A 15,229-nucleotide genomic window follows, 5' to 3' on the forward strand; every position below is an offset into this window, starting at 1 on the left:
ACATTCTAGACTGAAAAGAGCTCTTGCAGCGTGCACAGGAGACACTAGAAAGCGCCCCAGCTTCTCCCAAGCCTCACTACACGTAAATTACAACTGTAGTAAATATGTAGAAGGGGTCAAATTAACTGGAGCAATCAATAAGCGCCTCCAGAACATGTATAAAGCACTGCTTACACGTGTACTAGTACACAGAAGCCAGTTCTAGTACCTTCTGTGGCACATTTTCACGGAAATGAGCGTCACAGAACCCCCAAACCAGCCCCCATGACGTGTAAGGCACGTGTAAAATCACGCAGAACCTCTGTAAAAGGTCCTTGGCAACCCTTGTATCCAAGCCCCAAGGTTCCACGACCCACAGCGCCTTCTAGCGCAACCAAATTGCCTCAGAATGCGCCCACAAGTGTCCCCATGTCCCCTGGGCGCCCCTGGAGGCCTGCCTAGGCTATATAAAGGGCCCTTTCTCCGCCCAAAAGGAGATTCCCCAGCTTTACATTACATACTAGAATTTTTACCCGCCTTCAAACAGCCTTCTTAGCCTGTGATTTGCCAGGTAAAATACCTACTTTCGTGATTTTTAGCCCCAATTTCCGCCCTGAAGCTGTCCAGTAACCACCCTGCCCTCAAGATTACCTCCCCTGAGCGCCTCCAACTGCCCAACTTCACGCCTGAAGAACCTCAAGTGCCCCTAGGGTCTTATACTAGTAAGTTTAAGCCCCTTCTCTTGAGATTCTCCGCTATTTCTTTCTGGGATTTGAAACACCCCTGTTTACAGGCCCCAGTTCTTCATTCTAGAGGGATTAAACACCCCTGATTTATCAGGCCCCTCTTAAAATTAATTATATTCATTTTATTACGTCAAATTGGCCCAAATTGGCCCAAATTGCCTTATTTCTACGCCTTAATTCCCAACATTTACGTTGGAATTAACCCTTATAACTTTGTCTTAGAGTTTTATAACTCTAATCTCTTGCCTTGCACCACGTGTAGCTAGAAGGATATTATCCTTGGCATCACGTAGGCTGACACATACTCCTCAACGAGATTTTACCCCCAGGACTTGGAAAGCTAATTAGACACTCCATGTTTGTAGCGCCAAGTGGTAAACAAAAGCATTTTGTTGCGAAGGACCAGTACCTTGAAAATCAAAATTATTGGTTGAAGCATTTTTTCAACAACACCGGTTGAGGCGCAAATATTGATTGACTCAAGGATGTCTATTCTCAAGTCCCTTTGGTAAGGAGTTTGTTTATTTCCAAAAATGGTCTGCAGCTATTAACAAGACAGCCATTTTCATTTGTAGCTTCAAGACTTAATTACTGCGTTGATAGCTGACTGCAACAAGGAAACTGTTGCACAATCACATCAAAATCACATCAACCTAGTCTCGCTCAATAATTGTATGTGTATGTGTCGGCAGAACGACGTCTGCTACATTTCCAGCCAGCTTGATGAACACATCCCAAAGGTAGTGGAGGACGTTTACGCTTTAGGGATCAAAAAAATGAAAACTTGCTTTATGCAGAAGGGAAAGCCCCTCAACAAACTACGACCACCACCAATAAAGAAATGGAATTGCGAAATTGAAAATCAACTAGAGCAAACAAGTCACGAATCAGATGTCAGTTCAGAAGGCAATGTGGAGCCAGAAGAAACAGAAAACTATCTTGAAAGCAGCGAGGACCAAGACAAAAGCAGAGGTGGAGATTAATTACCTAAGCTTTGGTCTCTTGTCAGCGTGAGTATTTTTAAACCCTTCTAGCACAATCTTGTCGGCATCCCACTTTTTCTTTTTCTCTAACTTCCTTTTGGCTTCCTCCTGCTCCTTTTTTAATTTATTTTCAGCTCAAACCCTTTTATTTTTGGCGACTTGTTGCGCACTTGCCCTTGGTTTTCTAGCTTGTACTGTGATGTGACGTCGAGACTCTTTGTTGTAAATCTTTGACTTTATTTTCAACCAGTAGTAATAGAAAACTAAACAAGTAAACATAATCAGAAATCAACAATGAGACATAAGACACAAACAACCAAGAGTGAAAAGATAAACACGACGAACTGAATAGAGATAATATCCTAGACAAGACAACTGAAAACAATGACGACGACAATGATAAGAACTCAAACTAAAGAACAATTAACTAGAAACAACATGGATTTAGTCAGAGAAACAAGATTATTAAACATTAGAGATAAAAGAAACCAACGCGTTTTACTCCTAATGTGTTTACTTGAAGTTACTCCTCCTAAACCGACTTGATGTTTCCTTGACTTGAGCGAGCTGAGTTTATTCAAAGGGTTTACGAGGTTAATTTTAAGTTGAATACTTGATGTGATAGTCACTCTGTACCTGTATCACTGATTCTCAAATCACTAGGGCTTTCGGAGTCTTGATCTTCTTGTACTTGATTCCGATCGACTCGAGTGGTTGTAAGCGAGAAAGCCGAGAGAAAAAGAAACTTCCGAGTTTGCGAGTTCAGGAACACCCAGCCTCCACGATTGCATTTACATAATGCATATCCAAAATGCATAAGTGCTCGAATTACCCTCAACATGTACCACTGCCGACATTCCCTCTCCGGCTCTCGGAATAAGTGTTTCTGATCTTGCAAGTGCCGTGCCTTCTTGGACAGATCTTGACTGCGCGGATGCGACTGAGTTTTTCGAAGCGGCCAAGTCTCTGGGTGGGATCTTTCTCTTCAAATTTTGTAGTCTCTCCATCTCATCATCAATGTGTTTTGAGTATTCTTCTAGATCTTTTAAGTACTCTTGATAGTCCGGCCCTGATTGGAAGTCGATGATTGTTTTTTGTAACATAACTAACTCGCCATCAAGCTGTTCTCCGCCAACAAGATTAGCAATGTCATGCACGGTTTTCACTTGATCCAAATGTCTTGCAAGCGCATCTGCGTCCGTGGGCCCAAAGATCTCTTCAGGGAAAAACAATTGCGGCCGCCCATAAGTCTCAACAATAAAATTTCCGAAACGTTCAAGCAGAGTGTTGTAAATCTTTAGCTCAATGAGTCTGAGTTTGCGTTCTTTTGGTTTGGTAGCGTGTGTGTGTTTCTCTTTGGGGTTCTTGACAGGAAGAGGACCTGGTACTTCCTTTGGATTCTCCAAGATTTTGTCAAAGTTACTGTTCTTAATTTGCTTCATTCAATCCTTCACAAATTGAGCCAAAACGGGATCGCAATTGGAACATTTACAAGAGGGAAAAAACTCATCGGCTTCACGGGATTCTTCATGGAGATAGTTCAAATCATCCCTGTCCATTGGAATATACCCATGTCTACAAACATTTCTCATAAGTAAGTGCATTGGACACATTCAATTTAAGCTAATAAAATCAACTGACAGGTTATCAATCAAAAGAGCTTTGCGGATGCAGACCGGCGTGATGGCAAGAGCGTCCATTCGAGTGTCATTTGCTTTTTTGTCGGCATTCTTGATAGCTTCGGGGGTATTCAGACCAAACTTTTGCTTTTTCTCAACAAAAATGATTGCTAATACCTGCTTTCCATCCCGCCCGCAACGTCCGATCATCTGGCTGATACAGGAGGGATCGCCACGGCCCATATGGATCACCCTTTGAACCCTTTTCCAGTTTTGGCCAAGCCCCAAGGCCATTGTACACGAGATGCATGAGAAATCCTCCCGCTCATGGCCGGAGATTGTATCTTCCTTGTCCATATCGCCGGTACTGGCGTGATACCTTTGAATCAAGGTGCTATCCGGATTGTATTCTTTGCCAGCGGTGTCATGAGCCTCATTCGCAATTTTCATAACTTGGAGTGTTGCGTTTCTTGTACCAGAGTAGATTAAAGTAGGTACCATATGTTTATTTTCAACCTCATCTTTTCCTGGGAACATCTCCAGGAGGTCTTTTGCTGACTTCAGCGAGTATTCCATTTGGAATTGAAGGATTCACAGCTCAGGACGGGTCAGTTCAGCTCGGGAGAACGCTATGTTGTCCGGCGGAATTTTGAGGCTCTTTAGGATCTTGGTGACTGCAATTGGGCAACATGTTGCTGAAAGGAAGAGAACCGGTGTGTTCTCAGTAGCCATTATCATATGGCCTAGCTCCCCATATGATGGGCGGAATCCCGCTTGGTCTTGATGACGCTTGTGTGCGGACAAGTGCTTAGCGTCCTTGTTGGCGACAAGGCCCCAGCTGTATATCATGTGCGCCTCGTCAATAACAACCAAGGCGAGGCAATCTTGGAAGGCGGAATCATGGTAAATCTCCGTAAACATGGGATTGTTCAAGAAGACCTCTGGACTCAGGTAAACAAAGTTATATTTCCCTTTCTGAATATCCACTGCAACTTCACGAGTAAAGTTTTGACTTTTCAGGTTAACGGTGGTGTACCCTGCGGCGGTTTTCTCTAGGACCTGATTGTCACCCAATGCATCGAGCGGATTTAATACAAGGATGACGGCTTTCCTCGATTTGGCGAAAAGATTATAGTACATCTCTGAGATACGAGATTTCCCGCAGCCTGTCCCGGCCATGACAAAGGTATGCCTTCCTCCGACTAGATTTGCCACTGCATTGACTTGGACTGGCTTTGGTGGCTCGTTCTCAGGGTAGCGGGGTAAGCAGTCCTTGATTATAGCTTCTGTTAGATCACTTTCATTCATGCGAGTCCATTGACTTGCTAACTGAGCCTTTGTTGACTTTCTTTTTGTCGGCGGCATTCCAAGGCGACTGACTGAGTGCTCTTAGAATTCTATGTACTGGTGAAGGATAGTGTGTCGGAGTTGTTGATCTGCACTTTCTACCTCCGGGGTTTTTTTTTCTTGTTGATCTCTTGTTTCTTTTGTTGTCAATCTCTTTTGCTCTTTTTGCTTGCCACCTCTCCCTCCGCCTTAGTCATGTAATGAAATCTTTCACGGGCATTCCTTTTAATTAGAGGGGTATGGCATTATGCTCCGATCACCAAATGCCAAATTGAAAATTAATTAAGCAATAGAGAAAATGGTCAAGGACCAACAACATTTTCAAAAGACACTGTTTTCAAAAAAATATATAAAATACACAAATGATGATGGTGAGGCGCTACATATGTAGGATTGGAGATACAATGCCAGCGCTCAGCTGGGATAGAATAAGGATGGGAGAAAATGGAAACCTGATTTTATAATCAAAAAGAAAGAATTCCTACGCTTCATTTTGATATTCTCTCATGCGAGGATCCTGTTGTTATTCATAAGCCCCGCTCGCACCTTCGGCTTGGCGGTGCCGCGGGCTTTGTTACACTTGGGCCAAGGCAGCTTCGCCGCTGCAGGGGAGCAGGTCATGCCCAATCTTCTCTCTCTCTCCCATGTTCAAAGTCAAGCTAGATTCACCAGCCAGCCCCTTCCCCCCCCCCCCCCCCCATTGAAGAAAAAGTGTGTGCCTGGGTGCAAGGGTGTAGGGTGGGAGCAACCATGGGCCACTGCACTACACTAACGCTGTTGGACAATAACTGTTAGCATATCCATTTTATTGACTCCCAAATTCATGTTGTTTGTTATATCTGGTACAAGTATCCATAATAGCAATAACAAGAAATAACAGCAATAACAACAATGACAGGCCTTTTATTGCTACTAACAGGATAAAATAACAGTTATTGCTGTTATCTATCACTATTTCCTGGGCAAGTTCCTGTATTTTTAGCAAAAAGATAAGATCACAGAAAACATTGAAATTGTCAGCTGGTTTTGGCTACACTACGCTACACTAACTAATAATGTTAGTGTATTGGCCCACTTTTGGTGGGAGGATTTAAGGTTATGACAAGAATATTCATTGGGGAACTTGGAATAAGATTGGAATTTCTAGGTTCAAGGAACAGACAGGGAAAAGATGTTATCCCAGCTTCCCAGCTCAACTGGTTTAATCTGTGACAGTATTTCATGATGTGTTCATCTTTTTGAATGATGAATTTATGATATTTATAACCCAGGTCAATTTGTATATGGTGCAAAAAATAACTTAACAATGGATGGAATTTAATTATCTAAAATTTCCAACCAAAACCTTTTTCAGTGGTGTTACACAAGCACACTGGGAGTGGGCTGGAGAGCCTAAGGAGCTTCCAGGACCAAACACAGTGGGTTTTGATTACAGGTTGAATGACTGGCTCAGAGGGAGGGAGCTGAGTTGTGCCCAGAGGAAGAGAGAGAGGGGAAGACAAGTGAAAGAATGAATGAAAAAAGAGAAGAGCTTCCCTGGCTCAGAGAAAAGGAGGCCATTTCTCCCATGAGCCAGGGATGCCAGCCACCCATCTAGCTACAAGCTTGTGACATGCTAGGGTACATGTGTGACTCCTTGTGAACCCCAAGGGAGGAGGGGTTCTACAGGAATGCAGTCAGATCTGGTGATTGTCAACTCTTGGGATAGGGGAGACTGATCTATGAATTGAAATGTGATCAACAGGTGCTCCATTTGAATCATGAAGCTACAAATGCAGATGTGTCATAGGGAGTGTGATTTCACAATTTGGTAACTGAAAGAATTATCAACAACAAAACAGGTGGCCTGGTCAGTTATTAAAAAAACAAACTCCTGAAATTTTATATCATCAGGTTAACAACAAAACATGATTGGATTTTTGCTATTTAGTGACTAAACAATTTTTATATATGCCTTGATTGGGTGATATTGATCAGAGATCACATTTTATTCCAGAAAATTCATGCATCATGCTTCTTTAGCAAGTGTAGGGTCCACCCTGACTCATGGCAGTTGGCCTGTTGGGCACACCAATCATGTGCCAATCTAGAAAAAAAGGGCTGTCCATATAATCTATTGATGGAAATTATATACACTGGATGACATGCTTGAGAAATGCTAAGTTGAAGGACAAAGACAATGAGGGGTAGAGAATACAGATGATGTTGAGGGAGGGTGGAGGAGGTTGAAGATGGAGTGGGTCAGAGAAGCTTGCTCTAGGCAAGGTTGGAGGTGATGCTACCCATGAGCTCAACGGATTCAGACTTAGCAGGTCTGGAGAGGGAGGGGAAGGCTCTTGCAAGAATTAAGGTGCCCAAGAATATGGTGAGCTTGCTGCCCGACTTGCGTGGGGCGGAGGGATCACCCCTGAGACATTGATTATCTCAGTGATCTTCTCTGAAGCGCTTGCAGTAACTCCGCCAATCTACTCTCCCTCCCCGTTGCCATCAATAATTACAAGCCCGCCACGACCGGCGACAAAAACTGTTCTTCATGCGCAACTTCAGGGTCTTGCCTGGAGATATCAGCGGCACCAAATCACCAAACCCCTTCCCTCAGGGCCTTGGTCTGGCGTCCCACAGAGCTGTTCCAAAAGCAAGTTCCCCACACGCGTTGGCCGCGCAGGATCCAGGCCGAGTACTTCATTTGGTAATACGGATCTGTGTGTGGGGCTAGTGTTGTTGAGAATGTGGCTGGGCGAGATGGGGCTAAGGCTACTGGCGGCGACAGGTGTCAGCAGTAAAAGAATTGTAACAACTGAAAGCTTTGTATTTCTAAATCAGAAACTATGTACAACTATTGTAAAATGAATAGTAGTAGTATAGTAAGACAAGGCACCTGAAAGCAGGGCAAGTGGTGCCTGCTATGTGTTTTGGCTATGAGAGGGAGGGGCCTGATTTTCTGCGTCTATTGTGGTCTATTGCCAATGCTAAGCACGCCTGTCTATAGATGTATTCCATAAGGTTAGCTTACGGCTTTCCTCTCTGTCTTGGTTCTATCTTGGACTCACGTGCATGAGCTGACTACTTAAGTAGCTTAGCTTTGTCTTGTTGGAATAGTTCCAAAGGGTCTTGGGCTGCTTGTCAAACAACGTTTGCTCAAGTCAGCTTGTTTCTGTCTTTGCTGTTCTGTCTGAATAAGATCAGGACTTACCGGTGTAGTCGTTATTCCTGTGTTTGTAGGAGAAAAATTAAAACTTTTATTTGTACTATCTAAACGCCTCAAGATAGCCACAAATGGACGGCAGAAATGGAATCTAAGGCCAAAATAATCCCTAGTCACCAACTGGAACCACTTTTATATCTCTACTGGATCAGAACATACACGGATCACACCTTTCACACGCTAGTCCGGGACAGTTTGCAGAGTATTTCACATATGATTTCACACACAACTCAGCTCTAGGATACTTTGCATAGGATATTGAATACCTCATATTGAATTCCTTTGTTTCTTTCATTTCCTTCCTTTTATTCCACTCAACCACAAGTTGGCCACTGTTTTGATATTGCATATAACATATGAAACTCATGTAACCCCCTAGAAGTTAGACCCCTTCTCAGTTTACTATATAAGGAGGCCTCTGCCTGCCAGTTGTTTCCTTCCTCATGCCATCTGGCTCCCATCATCCATCTACTCACCTGTCACAGTTATTTATTACACATACATATCACAGTTACTTGCAATTCACACTCATAGTTGGTTTCACAAACCTTTCACAAGCTTCTGAAGGTACTGGGTTCCAATCCCGGTGGAAACATAGCTTTCAAAATTTGACCTTCTCTTTCTCACTTTATATACCCTCTGCTCACGGATCTGGGTTCAAGCCCTGTCCAAGTCATCAGTCTTTTCTGCCCAGTTCAGACATCTCATCTGTTTCTTAGACACTTAGAACTTTCCACCATACAATCCAACTATACTCTTCATCTCCAAACATACCCTTATCACTGAATAAAACTGCCAAGCTTAGCTTGGTGGTCTTGTTTTTCTGATATCCAGAAAGGCAGAGTTTTGCACCTCATCCATACCTTTTGCCATTCAGCAAAAGGGTCTCACAACACCTTTTGAGTCTTACACCGGTATTTTTTGCTTCCGTAATTCTGGCGAGCAGGTCGTCTGGGCTCTTGGGCTTAATGCCTATGCGGTCCTTGAGCTTCCTGTATCGGAACGGGAGTCTGGTCAGTCTCTCAGTTGAGTCTTCCGTCATCTTTTCTCAAGGACTTACAAGGTTTTGAAGCTTGATGGTCTCTTTGGCTGGGCGTTGACCTGTAAGGTTCTTGCTGTATCTTTTGCTGCTGCAGTCGCCGAGGCGATACTAGTCAGCTTAGGGTTCTGGTATTTTTGACTGCGAGAGAGGCTTAATAGCTTACCTCTCTTTGCAGCTGGGTCTGGGTTTCTGCACCTCGCGAGCTTCCTCGCGGGTTGCTGCGGATGTGGTTTTGGGTCCATAATCCTACAAGCGGGTGGCAGAGGGTGCGGACGGCTGGGCTATGGGTGTACAAAACCAAGGAGCATGTTATGTAAAACATGCCTGTATCATGATTCATTAGATGTGATTGTGGGGAGCCATCCAATTCCCTAATACAGTTTGCTGTTGCTTTGATAGCTACGGGATTGGAGACATCACCTTGATACATCAGCAGACGAAGAGAGAAAAAATAAGCCAGAGAAAAATAGAGAAGCGGAGATTGAGTAGCTGAACAGTGGGGCAAACCAATATCAAGGACAACAACGGTCATGTATTTGACGGCAAGGTCTCCCCGAGTCCCTTGCCCCGACCATTGCTGCCGCCGGTGAGGATGAAAACCTGATCATTCCAGTCAATCTGGTCGCGCCACCGGCACTGGTTCCTCCAGGCTTGCAAGCTCCAACAGACGGTTGTGTGGAGGAGCACACAGGCCATGAAGCGGACCGACAAGTTGCAGAACATAGTGGCATTGATCTTCTGGTTGAAGCTGTGTGAAGTTGATTGCGGGCTGAGCTTGGTTGAACAAGGTGGGGGAAGGTGCGGGGGGCAGAGAAACAGGGGGGGATTGTGGAGCTCGTGGTTCTCCATGTAGGTGGACTTTGGGATCTCCTTCCGTTGGCGTAGCAGATTGGTTTTGGTGTGGGCCTTAGCCCCGCCCTTCTTGACGATCCGGTCCTTGAGCTCGGCGGCCAGGGTGAGTGGGAGAGGGTTGAATGGGCTTTGGTAATCACGGCTGAGGGGATGGAGCAGTTGGGGTTGAAGTCAGAGGGGCATGAGCGGCGAGGGCGGTATGAGGAGGAGCGGGTGGGGATGATGGCGGGCGGACAAAGCTGGGTGACCTGGGCCATACGCTGTAATGGTGGTGCGGCAGTTTGATCAGCCTTCAGCGTCATGTTTCCGTCCACGTCAGTGATGAGGCCCCAAGGGTACGGTGGGCATTGGTGTGACATTGACAAGGAGGTTGCGACACTGGATCCGGCTATGAAGAGTCTTGCAAGAAGGGTTTCTTGGCAGGGCTTGCTTCATCTTGCCTGGATGCTTTTTGACGGTTGAGAAGCCAACTGCTTGATTGAACAAGAATGGCCAAGGCACTGGAGACGGTCCGTGGGGGTTGGTTTTTTCTGTGGCGTTTATGTAGTTGAGCTGGCAACGAGTGCGGCTGGATAACTACCCAATGGAAAAAGGTTGAGCGGGTATATAAGGCGGCCACCATGTCCAGCAGAAATGTCCCCCAGGGGTTCCGGTTTTGTCCGCCCCCTTTCTGGAAGCCCCCTAGTTGCTTGATTAGGCCCCTCCTTGACAGCTCTTTCACAGAGTCTTTCACCACCGGCCCTTTTTTGCTTGTTGCTCCGGCACAGCTGGAGGTTCATCCATAGGGCCTTTGGGTCTTTGGGGATATTTTCAACTGCTCTCAAAATTGTGTGCTCTTCTGTTGTGTTATTTTTGAATTGGAAATACGCCAAAACTTAGATCTAGGTTTCCACATTTGTGTGGATTTAAGAAACTTGGATATTGGTACCATGAGGATCAGCAATATCTGAAGAATAATTTGAGAAATTTTTGGTCTATGAAAGTCCCAAAATGTTGCAGTTACAGTCTGATCAGTGTGAAATATTGCCTAATTGGTTGGTTTTGTTGTGCTTCTACAGCTATATCTCAACTAGCAATGGGGATGACTTCATGATATTGGTACCATAATGATGAGAAAATTTGAAAGATTAATTTAGGAAAGCTTTTTGCCAATGAAAATCCCCCAATATTTAATCAGTCACAAACTGTTGCCTCATTTTTTGTGTTTCTGCCATTATATCTCAACCAGGAATGCTGATTATTTCATGATATTGTTACCAGAATGTTCATCCATTTGCAAAGAGTATTTTGGTGTAGCTTTCATGTATTAAAATCCCAAAACCAAGCGGCTACAGTCTGATTAGTTTCAAAATATTGCCTAATTGGGTATTTTTTGGTGTTTCTGCCACTGTATCTGAACCAGGGCTAACATTTATTTCATGATATTGATAACACTAGAGTTCAAGGCGGCTTTGCAGCTGCAAACCCCATCACAGCAAGAGGCCACCAAGCTCAAATTTAAACTTGAAAATTTTTCCATAGTATTTCTCCCACTTTTCAGTGGAGGAAAACCTTTCAACGAAGCAATTTTACCAGGTATGTCCAGGTTCCTATTAATTTTTTATAGCCAGAGGTCTGGTGGAAAAGCTTTGGCACCACCCTAAACACTATATAGGGCATTGTAAAACCATTTCATGATTTTGCAGAACAGCCTGGGGGAACTTGACAAAGACCCATAAGTTTGAGAAAATCAAACTTTGCTTTCTTCTTATTTGAAGTATGGATCACAAGTCAGTTCAAAAGATTCAAGGGGACTCATTCAACATTCACCACAGTTTGACACATCTGAGAAAACTCAAAAAAAAAAAAAAAAAAACACCCAATCAGGACAGGCCTCATTTTGATTTTTCTTCTTCCCTCAGGATGCATGACATTGCAGCAAAAAAAAAAAAAAAAAAACTAATCTCCAGCATCAGAAAAATAAACTAAAATTGGCAGGTCAAAGGAGTCACAAATAACATAATGCGGGGGAAGTGGGGGGGGAGGGGGAAAAGAAAGGCAGAATTTACTAACCAGAGGATCAGTGCAGTTCAAAACATAGCTGAGCTGTAATCAAATATATAGGTTTGTTGGCTGAGACATAGTAGCCACTGAGTTTAGAGAAGAACACAATGTTGTGCCCTTTTGTCCAACCTGAGCCAGGTCAGTTGCCCAACCACACAAGAGCAATGGTTTGATTAAGTCATGCAACCCCTTTGAGCATCCCAAGTGTCTCAGAGGTGCAGCCAAATGAATTCAGTGAGGCTGAACTTGAAGGAATGTGAGCTGTAGGATGGGAACAACTTCAAGCTTTGGTGAAGGGGTGTTGATTTCAGTACACATGTGTGACTTTTTGTCCCAAAGAAAGTGCTGCGTCCAAAATCCTTGCTTCAATTTCTTGGATGCTGATGCCAAGCTGTTAGTCCAATCACTTCACGCGCCGGGGCTGGTCCCCAGCAAAGACAGTTTTGGGCTCAACAGGCTGGAGTTCCTGTGCTTTTGGCGGAGATGATGACCTTAATGGACAAGGTCACATGTGCGTAGTGCAGCTCATGAATGATGTGGCAGGCGTTGACAACCAGCATTGTCTTGGAATGGTTGATGAAGTACTCAACTGCTTTTGGCCTGAAGGATTTGGGGAGTGAGATGATGACAAGAAAAGGTTTCTCAAAAGCATCAAAAATCTAGCTTCTGGACAACGCAATGCATGAAGTTGGCCTTCTTGCCCATCTCCTAAGACATGTGTTGATTGCTGAGGTACCTTCATAGCTGGACTTATCCTGGTACATGGGCTTGTTGTCACCAGAAATGGAATTGTTAATAATAAACAAGTCTTGGAAAAAAGGAACGAACTCAAGCGTGAGAGTCTCTTCAGGCAAAAAGTGAAGGATCCTTTTTGAACAAAGGGGTGGGCTCAACATAGATCACAGATCTTCTTGACCTTGCTTCCGGTTATGCCCAAGCTCGAAAATTCTTCCAGAAGAGCCTTGCAGTTCTTGATCACCGCTTGCGCTTAATCTACAAAGCTTGGATTAGCCACCGCTATGGCCGCAATTTTGCGATTTTGTGGCCCGCCCTGGCAGCCTGCAAACACCGCCTTCTAGATTCAATCCTTGATTGTTTCATTTTTATCCTTTCAGAAACATATCATTCTTGACCGTGGTCATTGTGACATTTTGTGTTTGTATTTATCACCACATCATACTCCTTAACGGGGTTGGTTTCCACTGGTTTGCCTATCAGTCCTGAGATATGGGCCATCTAGATTGTCAAACATCAGAATTTAACAAAAAAAAAGCTGTCATATCAAGGGGTGGAACGTGCTAGACTGAAATCAATCATTAAGAAAACACTTTTGCGATCAGAAATATACTCCAAGCATTTGTAGTCCCAATTGCAAAGATAAGTGCTGGCACTGAGCTAAATATCAAAAAAAAAGTGTTGTCAATTTCAGTTGCACACAAATGAACTCATTACGTTGGGTATACCACATGAAGATGTCACTTGATACCCGGGTACCCGCCACAGGTGTGGGTACCTCCCCAAAAAAACCACCAATTCTCAGCACCTGCACCCGCACCGGCACCCCTCTGAGGAGCAGGAAGCAGGTACCCGGGTACCTGCGGGTGTGGAGATTTTTTGCGGCTAAGTAAGCAAGGAAGCCTTCTCGGCCAGTTAGTGTATGTATACCACCCCACCGAGAGGAAGCCCTCTTGGCGAGCTGGTGTACGTGTTCCAGCCGGCCGACAGAAAGCCCTCTTGGCGAGCTGGTGTACGTGTTCCAGCCCGCCGAGAGGAAGCCCTCTCGGCAAGCTGGTGTACGTGTTCCAGCCCGCCAAGAGGAAGCCCTCTCGGCGAGCTGGTATATGTATACCAGCCAGCCAAGAGAAAGACCTCTCGACGAGCTGGCGTGAAGCCCTCTCGGCGAGCTGGTGTATGTATACCAGCTAGCCGAGAGGAAGCCCTCTCGGCGAGCTGATGTATGTATACCAGCCAGCCAAGAGGAAGTCTTGGCAAGCTGGTGTCCGCATACCAGCCCGCCAGGAGGAAGTCATCTTGGCAAGCTGGTGTACATTATACATACCAGCCCGTCGAGAGGAATCTGACAAGCTGGTGTGTGTGTACCCACTTGCCAAGAGCAATCTATCTTGGCGAGTTGGTATATGTATACCAGCTCGCCGAGATGAAGCCCTCTTGGCGAGCTGGAGTATCATACCAGCCCGTCAAGAGGAATCCCTCTCGGCGACGAGCTGGTGTATGTGTAGTATACCCACTTGCCAAGAAGGATCCATCTTGGCGAGTTGGTATATGTATACCAGCTCACCGAGTGGAATCCCTCTTGGCAAGGGGTTGTTTGTATACCGCTTGCCATGAGGGATTCCACTTGGCGAGGTAGACGGGTATTGGGGTAGCAGCTCATCAGGCCAGACACCCGCACCCGCCGGCGGGTACCTGCTAGCCACCAACAGGAACCCGCCCACAGACACAAGGTACCCGCAAAGAGGTACCTGATGACATCTCTAATACTGCTTGGTGGTACTTTTGCCGTGGTGTTGGTTGTGAACCAACAAGGCAAGGGGAAGGATCCGAAGACGGACAAGTTTGATCCGGATAGGTCGCGTGGGAGCCCGTTGTTATCAACAGCGAGGCGTGGGCGGTACCAGCCCTTGATTTTTTTCCTCCTCGGTGGTGTTCGCAGTCTTTTTCTAGCATCCAAGAACCACTGCCACACCGTTGTCTCTGATTGCATGGAATTCACCCAGGTAATCTCAGTAATTAAACAACACTCAAGTTCAACTCACACGCCCAAAGAACCCATCTGGAAAAACCTCTCAGCATACATTGTTAAGATATTCTCCCCTGTCTTCCACCTGCCAAACAGAATCTCCCACATGGAAAAGACCCCAACCTGACATGAGATTGCTCAGGCCATTACTCTTGATTTTCTCAGTCATTGGGCAGAATGCTAGCCCACTTCACCTTTCCTTATTCCCCATGCTTCCTGTCATATAGAAGACAGTTGATTTTTTAAACTTGTACATATACATCAGTACATAAGCTGAAGTTTATTGCTGTCTGGCCTCCTCTCACTCAAACTTTTCTTCTTGTCTTTTATTCCTTTTGTGATTTGGTCTTTTATATCTCAAATTCAGCTTCCCAGATACCAAGCCTGCACTCAACTGTTGTTCCTAGCCACAAATGTTCATAAGTAATTGATCTTACCCTGATGCCCTTAAGATTAAAAATTGACATCTTTCTGTTGATTTCTGAAATGAAGTCTCTCCAATGCTCTCCCTTACATCTGTTTGTGCATTCTTCAAACCGTGGAATGTGTAACACATTCAAACACCAAGCATATTTTTGCCTCAGACAATGGGTATTCATTAAAAAAACCTCAGTGACCATAGTAGTCTTCCTTCTGTGCATCACTTGCGGGT

At 44.9% G+C, this 15,229-nt stretch overlaps 1 protein-coding gene across 1 annotated transcript; it reads right to left on the reverse strand.

Moving 5' to 3' along the window:
- Positions 1–9,449: 9,449 nt before the first annotated feature.
- Positions 9,450–13,284, reverse strand: PtA15_8A305 (uncharacterized protein; the record flags this gene model as incomplete). The annotated part of the gene is made up of 4 exons (XM_053171721.1): positions 9,450–9,915; positions 10,113–10,161; positions 11,247–11,263; positions 13,280–13,284. The coding sequence occupies 4 exons, from the start codon at positions 13,282–13,284 to the stop codon at positions 9,450–9,452; spliced, it is 537 nt and encodes a 178-aa protein (XP_053022956.1).
- Between the last annotated feature and the right edge of the window lie 1,945 nt (positions 13,285–15,229).

The sequence above is a fragment of the Puccinia triticina genome, chromosome 8A (assembly GCF_026914185.1).
Source record: "Puccinia triticina chromosome 8A, complete sequence".
Classification (NCBI taxonomy): Eukaryota; Fungi; Basidiomycota; class Pucciniomycetes; order Pucciniales; family Pucciniaceae; genus Puccinia; species Puccinia triticina.